This window comes from Vespa crabro, chromosome 8 (genome assembly GCF_910589235.1).
Source record: "Vespa crabro chromosome 8, iyVesCrab1.2, whole genome shotgun sequence".
Classification (NCBI taxonomy): domain Eukaryota; kingdom Metazoa; phylum Arthropoda; class Insecta; order Hymenoptera; family Vespidae; genus Vespa; species Vespa crabro.
The window spans coordinates 1,483,431-1,494,027 of record NC_060962.1 but is presented as its reverse complement, the minus strand read 5'-3'; the positions used below and the strand labels follow the sequence as shown (position 1 = coordinate 1,494,027).

The window sequence follows — 10,597 nt, the reverse complement described above, 5'->3', positions numbered from 1 at the left end:
TCTAACCATTAATTAATGCTTTTTTATCGAAATATCAAAATGAACGTTTCTAATATGTTTGCCTTAGGATTCGAATATTTATTTAAAGTACGAATCCTTGTCTACGATCTTTAACGTTTATTATGTGATTTTTTGAAAAATATTTGACAAAATACAACCTAGAAGAAAAGAGGAGAAATAAAAATGAACGAACACATTAATTCCATTCCAGAGAAGCCATTTCTCTTTTGAGAAGAACGTTCATCTTATTAAAAGATAACTAAAGTATAGATCTTGGGGTATAGTTTTTTTTCCCTCTCAAATTCGTCCGCTCGGAAGCATCTGCTTCCGTGAAGCGATTCGCGCGAAACGAAAGCAATTCTCAGCGTTAACGGGGTGCGGTCGGCTAGCATAAAGACTTTTTGTAATGTATTCTTGACTTTCCTGCAAGTCTCAGTCTTCTATCATCGTCCTCGGAATTTATTCGCAAATCATCATGATCGCAGCAATGGCTATATATATATATATATATATATATATATGATTATAAAGAATACTCCTCGTATCACATATTTTCACTTTCGAGATACTTGTAATTATTTAAAATTCTAAATAATAAACTTTTTAATTCTTCTTATCAGACTTCTGTTAAATTGGATTTATTTTTTTGATATATAAAATTTATTTTCATGCATTTTTTTTCAGATAAACACAAGTTCTATATTCTATAGCTCAATTAATACCCGATCAAGTCAATCTTTTGAAATTGTGACATGTGGCGTTTTTCCTTACAGCCACACATACAACGCATGCATATCTATTATATATATATAAATATATATATATATATATATATATACATATATATACATATATGTATATACATATATATAATACGGATGCCACTTTACACGAACTAACCGACGTTGCTAGTGTTTAAGATTAATGATATAATTATTGTTGTTGGCCGCACGTTACGCAGCGATTCGCTCTTTCATGTTACAGACCATAGCGGACGATAATGACAGAAACGAGGCCGACGAGTGCTTCGAGACGATAACGAACAGAGTTTCTTACCAACCATTCGTGTATATCTTACGTATTTCGCGAGTTTCGTGACTTTCATTCGTTCCTTTTCAAAAGTGGCGCCACAACTTTCTGTGCTTGTCATGTAAACTTCCACTTCCAACGTAATCTCTTATGAAAACTTTTACCGAATCGAATGGGTGTTACATTCGAGCAGATTCCATTTTATTTTCTTATAAATATAATTTGTTGTTTTCGTTAAGATTCGAATTATTGGAAGAATTAAAATTTTTTCAAAATTATCCATACTCCGATTGAATTTTGAGGTTATCAATATGTTACTTAAAATGAAAGAAACGCGTTTTTTAATTCGATTTTACATTAATACGTGTTTCGATAAACTAAATGAATAGATACGTAGATCAAAGCCAGGAAAAAAACTAAATTTATACTTTATTTTTGTCCCAGCATAAATATGAGCATTATTTTGTATATTGATATCTATCTATAAGATCAATTTTTTAAGACACGTGAAAATAGTTCGAATTTTATTCTTTATCGAATATAAAGTTTTTACTCAAAGATTTTGAATTTATCAAAAAAGTTTTGTAATTGAATAAATAATAAAAATAATTCGTTTTATTTACGCCTCGAGGCATATCGGCATGCTTTATGGAAATTTACAATAGCGGATACAACGCTTCGTTGCGAAAAATATTCGCATATTAATTTGCTTTTCTGTTCATTTTCGTTGCCGGCCAAAGGAGAATTAATTTTGAATTTCTTACTTTAAAATCACGATGGAAATGATCGAATTACTTTTTTATCTCCTCTCCCCTTAGTCCGTTATCCGGAAGCTTATCTCGCGTGTACCATATCGTTCTAAGAAATTACTTCGTATTTTTCCGTATATTACGATAAAAAATGGGAAGGTCCCGTTCGAGGAAAAGTGTTCATTAAAACGACGCCTGAAGTACAAGTCTTAAGTTTAAATCTTTATTATGCAATAATAATACAATGAGATATCTGAACATATAAGTAAGAACAACCGTGAATCGTATTTAGATAAAATAAATTTTTATGATGTTAGGAAGAAATAAACTCTATATTTTCGGTTTTTAGTTTGTTGATAAACATAAATTCTAACTCTACTTCCTCTGAAGTATATATATATATATATAAAAAAAAAAAAAAAAAAGAACAAAACAAAAGTCATTCTATTCTAATTTGTTTAATAATTTGTTATAGTTTGAATGTCGTTCATCTTACATATTGATCAGTTCTCTGTGAACGATCTTATCCTTATTAGAATTTTAATCGATCTTATGATTAAGTAAAAAAATTATATAAAATTCAGGGATAAACTTCAACGAAGTGAATATTAAATAACAATCATGGCAAAACAAACTAAAAATAATTAATTTGTTGATTACATACTTATATTAGTCGACTGCAACGATACATCCCGCAGGGACATAGCTCTTTTTTCATCATAACAAATAAAAAAAAAATAATAATATGAAATTGTAACTTCCATTTTTCTTAAGGCACATTGAACATTAACAGTTATCAATCTATTTTATCTTTGAATCTAATGCTTTGAAGAGTTAAAGTCAATCATATATTGATTTGACAAACTATTTTCAAAGTGCTAGATTCTATTAACCAATATACTTCAACGTGTCAAGATTTAGTTTTCCAATGAGAGTTTATCAATTTCTGGTAGTTCTAATTTTGTATTGATAGGAGAACTTGATGTAGTATCAGGAGTTTCAGTACCTGAGTCACACTTATTGTTATTTTCTCTATCATCTATGATCTTTGAAGATTCTGACTTCGTCTCTTTCTTTTCGTGCCTCATTTTAGCTTTTGAATTTTTCTCAGGATCAAAATAACTTTCCAAAACTTTTATCAGATCCTCTATTTTTTTGTCTTCTGCTGCAGTTAGCTTTTCTTTTATTAATTTCTCTAAACCTTGTTTCTGACCATTAGACCATGCTTCCTGATATAAATTAAAGAAATAAATATGTAATGTTATATGATAACAATATAGCGATTTTTGGTAGGTGGCATAATGGCAAAATTGGCACGAACTTCCCAGACAACCCAATATATACTAACCTGTAACTGCGAATACTCTATACCAGCTTCAGCCAATAGTCGACGTAAAGGACTCGCGTGTTGGCGTTCCTTGCGACTTGCTTTAAACAATGGACCAAAAATTGGTCTCAGACTGTTTTGCCGTTCGAATACCACTTTCAGTTCTGTGCAGTTTTATGTTTAATTTATGTAACATATAAAACAACGTGTCGTTGTATTTTTAAATACTTACTTGCACGCTCTTCTTCTTCAATATGGATGGGTTGTACGAACGGTTGAATAAATTCGATTGTACTTTTCATAACTGTATCACTATCACCACTTCCACTTGTTTCGCCTATCTTTGTATTTTCTTGCAGACTAATATGTTGTAAAACTTGTAAGGCCAGATATGCTCTATCTTTTGCATTATCTAATTCTTCTGTCTATTAAAAAAGTATATAAGTCTTATTTTATCTTCAATTTAATCATTATTTTAAAAATTACCATATATTTTAATATTATTAATAGTCTTACCCTCTTAAGTAATGTACGTGACAGAGTACGTAGAGAAAATGTATGTACAGAATTTGTACATTTGGCCTCGGCAATATTGAAACCATTAGCAAAACCTCTAACAGTTTGTTTAAATCTTTCCACAAGATTATACCTTTGCAAAGATTCAAGTACCATAGCAGGAATAACCTTACGCGGTTCATGATAAAGCAATATAACTCCATCTGCTGCATCTCCTTTGACAGACTCCAACCAAGTTAAAAAGTCTGTTAATGCAGACACTTCGCTCTTAGTTTTTAACACCTAAAAGAAGGTGTCAAGTTTACTTTTCAACAAAACAATGAAAGAATCAATAAATAAATATTCTGTTTAGAATACTTATAAGAACCTACCTTGTTAGTTTTACTGTTTTTAAGCATACGATATTTTCCAACAGTTACAACTCTCATGTTATGCCGCTTGATAGCAGGAGGATTAAGATCCTTGTAAGGCATTACATATTGAGAGTAAGCAGAACTAGGTGTGTATCCAGCAATTTGACAAATTTCATCTGTCAACTTTTTTCCAGTAGTATCCATATCCCAACCAACTAAACGATAATCTCCAGGCGTAATACCCATTGTTAGGGAAGATTGTTCCCCGTTTGTTGTTCCATTTTCTGTTATAGTTGAAACCACCATATTTTAAAAGTTTATAATTTACCTGAAACAAATAATAACGTTAAATTCCTTCTTGCACCATTTTCTATATATTGTAATAGGACGATAATTTTTTTAAACATAGAAGAATTAATCTAAAACAAAACTTTCAGAAAAAGTAACAAAGAAGCACGTATTTCGAAAAATATTATTTCCAAAGACACGACGAATATTGTTTAATATAATATCCTTCACTTACGTGAAAGATAAAACAACATATAAATCCAATTAAAATTAATATAACGGACACTACGAGAGAGTCAGAACATGCTTTCCGTCTGTATCTAATTCGACGTGATTCGTGGAATCATTGGGTTTTTCTACAAGGGCGCGACATTTGGCTCTGTACATAGAAGAGCGTCAACAAACATACATCGACAAGGTCAATCGAATTTCAACAGGTTCTTTTCTCATACGATCACTACAAGAACAAAAACACAATTTATGACTTACAACGTACAATTAAGGTAAACGACTAAGTTTTCTGTATCCACCGATCGTCGATGTTTCCTGGACGATAACTAAGCACGATAATCGATAATGTAATGCTATTTGATAAAACAAAAGGAAAAGATAGACAAAAGCTCGGGAGAATAAAAAAAGTGAAAGTTAAAGAAAAAAACAAAGGAAATCTCGTTCTTTCCGATTACGAAGTGAAAAATGACGTTTATTCGTTGTTATCTCTTGTAAATACTTCTGTACGTTTTTCTATCGACGATAAACAAAAGAAAAAAAAAAAAGAAAAGATCCTTGCGTATATATCTGGATTGCGTTCCCGATATCATTGTTGGCAACGAAGCCAACGAGAACGACAATGTCAAGAAGAAAAGGATGATGATGTTCGCGCGCATAAAATCAAGTTCTTGTTGTAATACTATTGTAGAAAATAGCAATGCCGTCATCGTGGTTACACGTGGTCGTGTCGTTACGAGGAAAGCGAAACGTTCGTTCGCTTGAACGCGCCTTCCGTATTTGTACCTGGCGATTTCCGCCTACGCGGAAAGCGAATTCTCGATCCTTCTAAACGTCGATTATAAGCCAAAGCGATATTTAGCGCGACACACCGTCCGATTTCTCCGTTTTCTCCGCCGTCTCAAGTATACTTACTTCTTTTTTCTTCCTTCTTTCTCTCTCTCTCTTTCTCTCTCTCTCTCTCTCTCTCTCTCTCTCTCTCTCTCTCTCTCTCTCTCTCTCCAAGCTGCAGGTAATGGCCCGAATAAATGTGTACTGTCACTTATCAGTTTCACGAACGTTACTGAAGGGTGAACAGAATTGAACGCACGTGTTAAGATTAGCGAGCGAACCGCCCATCGATCTAAGCATGCGCGTTAAATCTCTTAATCACGTGATCTATCTGACGTCATTCGATTCTACTGATACAAAAGTGATCGCAATGACGTTCGTGAGTCTAGTCTTGCATGGTTTTACCTTAACTATCTTTCTTGAGATTTTTCTTCGTACTTAACTAATTTTTTATTATCTTTCTCTAATTAGTAAATAGATACGTTATATATTATCTATTTATGATAAGTACAAGAAAAAAATCAATCGTGTCAGACAATCCGATAGAATTTGTTATTATTTGGGATCTTATACGAGTATATAACGTAATTATTATACTGTCAGTAATTAATATCGTATTTTATATATATATATATATATATATATATATTTATATTTATATATATTAATAATGACATTGATACGATTTAAATTAACTTTTAAACTCTTATAACAGATTCTCGAACGTATCCGACGGGAAAAGGATTGATGATAGTGTACACAAGCAGATACCGGTTATCTTAAATTTTTGCATAAAATTTAGCTTATTTTGTCGTACATTATAAAACTGAATCTGATAACAGAAATTAACAAGAGTATTTATTTAATATGATTTGTTTCAGTGACTAGTAAGTGTAGGAATTTATATGCATTGTTCGTGAAACAGTATATGTCTATTTCGACAAAGTTCCTAGCATTAGATTAGAAACGTGTAAGCCTGATTCGTATTGCCAATCGTACCTCATCTCTTTTTTTTCTTTCTCCTTTATAAATTCTAGTTCCCACCATATTAAAATTATCTGCTGTTTATTCGTGGATCGTTAGATTGCAAGAGTCACGATACTTCTGTCTCATCACAAAGAAAGAATTTGTATTTATATATTACTCATTCGAAATGTACACATTGGTAAACATTGAAAGAGTACGAATATTCAAGGAGAATTAAATTGAATAGCAAAATTAAAAAAAAATCATTTTTCTTTCGACGAAAAATTTCTACGTCTCTGTATTAGATAATAGCTATACGAATGATTTTACTTCATGAAAATATCAGTTTAAATCGAAAAGTATCAATACCGAAAGGAATATCATCTCTCACTCTCTCTCTCTCTCTCTCTCTCTCTCTCTCTCTCTCTCTCTCTTTCTTGCGTTTCTTACATTTCGTGCATTTATATAGAAAATGAAAAATGTCAGCCACAGATCTCCCCATATAGACGAGATATTGAGCGATAAAGAAATTCTAGAGTATTTTTAATAAATTTCTATGATGAAAACAGTTCGCAATGGACTCGCGATAACAAATAATCGAGAAATACTTAAAACAATGTGAATCATCATAGTTAAGTCACGTTTTCATTACGCATTATACCAGATATTGTGTTCTTCGAATAATATAAATCGAAATTTTTTTTCTGGAAGAAAAATCAATAAAAACTTTTTATCAATGATCGATAATAATTGTTAAATTGAAAATAATAACAATAATATAACGACATAACAAATTGCTAATTGAAAAATTAATTAACGAATAGCGCTTAGATCAACATATTCTTTTATGAACATCGATCAAAAGTATGTGTGTGTATGTATAACATATTATAACTTTATGCACATTAGAATCTTTTAGTAAATGTAAATGCTATAGTGTTATCGTTCACTCGTTACTTATTATTTGTTTTTTTCCTTTGAACCAGTTTGTATTAGCAAAAGAAACGCGTTACTGCACGATATACACAAAATATCACTAGTGATTATCAAGAGTCATGCTTTGAGAAAGCTCGTTTCTCGCTGTATATTAGCAAGCGTCAAGTAAATGTTTGTTTCACTTTGTAATGTCAAACTACATGTGTACGCATAGTGCATATCATTTATTGCGCTCGTAATGTTTTCCTTTCTAGCGAATTATTTAATAAACGGAATAGAAAATCATATAGATAGTGACAAACACGTTGAGAAGAGAATGAACGATGAGCCTTCAATCTATGTAACTAATCGAAAGGTATAATAGTAAATACGAAACATTCTGATTAATCACTTTCGACCGATAGGTTGAATTCTCAAGATCGTATTTTCGATAAATTTTCATAAGATTTTGGTTCTCGCATGTGTCACGATCGTAACGCAAGTTTATCGATAAATTATACAAATCAATACTCTTGGGAATATGTGTCGATCGGGGTTGGCTAAGGTTTAGTATTTTGCTACGTGGAAACGTTCGAAGTATGTACATATATACATATGTATGCTGCAAGCTGCAGACGAAAATCCTTAAGAGAACAGCTGGTTTGGCCGAGATAATCCGAAAGTACGGAACTGGAAATTTGAGGCGTTAGAGACAAAGAAACGAAAGAAGGAGGAAGAATTCTAGGAAGAAACCCTTATTTTTACTGACACGAGTTTGTGTTTTCTTTACGTCATCCCACAGTTTCCTCAAACCTTTACAATACGATAAGATTTCGATTTTCGAGGTATATCTTATATAAGAGAAAATTTCTATCGTATTGATAAAGTGCATCGCAATCTTTGCGTTTTCTTTCACGCTTATTATCGATTTAAACAATTCTAAGATAAATTTATTTTTTGTACCATTTATTCGAAGTATAAGTTGTAAATTGATAAAATATTCACTTAGAAAATTGTATAGAGATTACGAGGTAATGGATCATGCTAAAATATTGAAATCTCTTTGTTAACCATATTCATATATCAAACATTTACAGTTGGCGTTTCAATATGGCAACGATGTCAAATACATACGCATATAGAATTATTCAGACAAAAGAAAAAAAAAAAAAAGAAAAAAGAACATGTAGATATAAATATAAAAAGGAAGAAAGCATAAGAATAAAACGATAAGAAAGGAAAATAATAAAAATTAGTACCAGGTAAATCAAAAATCTCGTATCGGCTCGAAGTTGGAAGGTTTAACCGTGACTTTAGCGAATCGCGAGGCTCTTGAAGGATCGTCTTGAGAGGAGGGGATCATCGACGGATGGAAAGAAAGAAAAAAGAACAGGCACGTGATTCCTCGCGTGGAAAACTACGGCTACGGCGTATGACTGTGCGGAGAAGGAAAAAAGGAAGAGACTTAGGTGTTTTCCTCGACCTCGTTATTCTTCTTTGTGGTCTCAACTTCGTGAACGTCGTGTCGTATCGAGAACGAAAGACGAACGGCTGCTAAGATGGATTCGATGTTGACTTGTTTTTTTTCTTTCTCTTCTCATTTTTCTCGTGTATGCATATATACGTATATATATGTATATATATATATATATATATATATATATATACATATATTTATATGTATTCGTAAACACGCTGTGTATATTTTGTCTTTTTCTTTCTTTCGAGTACTGATTTCTTGTCTCTTGGCAGCGCGATATGCTCATAAACTTTCTTCCGTCTTTTCTGTTCATCCTTCTATACGTGCCCCCACCTCTTCCTCTTCATTCTTTTTTCCTCTCTCTTCTCGACGATCGACTTTTCGGTCTTCCATTTGCTCGCTTACGTTCACTGATAAGAAAACGATGTTGTTGATAGATTTATACTCCGTTTTTGATTCGTAAGTGCAACTCTTTAATTGATAAAGACGTTTGGTTAGCTCGGTTGCTTCTTTCACTGGCAGAGATCTCTACTGAAACACCTGACGCGTTTCCGCGTTCTTTCTCTTTCTCTCTATATTGAATTAAGAGCGGTCTCAATGTCGGCATACCCTTTTGCACTTTGAGATTCACTCGAATGGGTTTGGAGAAGTAATTGGTTAATTCAATAAACGTCTCCCTTTTGAAGGTAGCTTATGTACATATTTCAATGGAGAATGCGTTTGAGATACCACTGAATGTTTTGAGATACAATCAAGTAGATACGAATCTTGTATCTCGCATCTGGATGCACGTTTACTATTTAGACGCGAATAAATGTCTGTGTAAGTATTTATGTATAGAAACGTGGATACTATGTATGAGTCATGTAAAACATTGCTGTTCGCCATATTGACCGCTACGACACGGTTCCCGATGCTTTTAATCAAGTGGAAATGCTTTCCAGTACGCGTCTTTTATTTTTTTTTGCTTTTTTTTTCACAGGAAAAATGAAGTCCATGCGGAGTGGACGTGTGTTGTGGATTAAATGAATGATCGTTACTACGTGAATACCATGTCGATAGGATAACGATTCATTGAAAACATCGACATCAAATTTATTTTTTTTTATCAAGCCACATGTGTTTATTCCCTTTAATGTTATAGGAATTATGTGGGAAAAGCAAAAGAAAGTAGATTTTATTGTAGTTATAAAAAATAAAAAAGTTGAAATAAGTAAGTAGATATGAATAATTTAAGTCTAAATAATTAAATAATTAGATTTAAAAACGGATTAATTTTTAATGAGAACTATTTAATGTTTTTAATGTTTAAAATAAATTTCAAGATCACTCGACGAAAGATTATGATTCTAAATTAGGCTTATATTTTTACTTTTTGGTAGATTTTTCAACGTTATTTCAAAAAGTTAAAATTTTGTAAACTTTGGAAGCGATCATTTCAAATATGCTATGTTTTTTTAGATCTTTTAAACTTGTTGCCATGGAATAGTGTTTCTTTGAAGTAGAAATTTTCGTTTAAAAAGTCATGCTATTTTTAACAACAAGACATGGAAATCGTCATCGCTACTGTCCAAGTTTCTTTATCTTTGCAAAAAGAATAGTTTCTCTTAGTTAATCGAATATCGTTTCTAGATGAACATATGTATTTTTATTGGAACAAGAAAAAAAAGAAAATAAGTATAGATAATGAAGAAGTATTTTTTACACGTTTGGTAACTTACCGACATTTTCTATAGTTACTTCAAGGATGACTCACTATGCATAATTCGACTATTTTTATATTTTATATTTTTTTCTCGATCTCTTCGTTCTAGCTCTAATCGTTCTCTTTATTGTTTTCGCATATCAATTAATTATCTATCCCAACACTGCGTTTTATTTACGCCCATTCGTGCTTTATTTATATTATATGCGT

At 31.9% G+C, this 10,597-nt stretch overlaps 1 protein-coding gene across 6 annotated transcripts; it reads right to left on the bottom strand.

The window, feature by feature from the left end:
* Positions 1-2,220: 2,220 nt before the first annotated feature.
* LOC124426110 (maternal protein exuperantia) lies at positions 2,221-5,562 on the bottom strand. 6 transcript variants are annotated; one of them, XM_046967398.1, is made up of 6 exons: positions 5,406-5,562; positions 3,993-4,302; positions 3,622-3,903; positions 3,338-3,530; positions 3,127-3,269; positions 2,221-3,007 (listed from the first exon to the last, which is right to left on the bottom strand). In XM_046967398.1, the coding sequence occupies exons 2-6, from the start codon at positions 4,278-4,280 to the stop codon at positions 2,696-2,698; spliced, it is 1,218 nt and encodes a 405-aa protein (XP_046823354.1). In that variant the 5' UTR covers positions 4,281-4,302; positions 5,406-5,562; the 3' UTR covers positions 2,221-2,695. The 6 variants fall into 6 exon arrangements, with proteins under 6 accessions (XP_046823354.1, XP_046823357.1, XP_046823355.1 ...); XM_046967401.1 differs by lacking the exon at positions 5,406-5,562 and adding an exon at positions 5,277-5,295; XM_046967399.1 differs by lacking the exon at positions 5,406-5,562 and adding an exon at positions 4,752-4,996.
* Between the last annotated feature and the right edge of the window lie 5,035 nt (positions 5,563-10,597).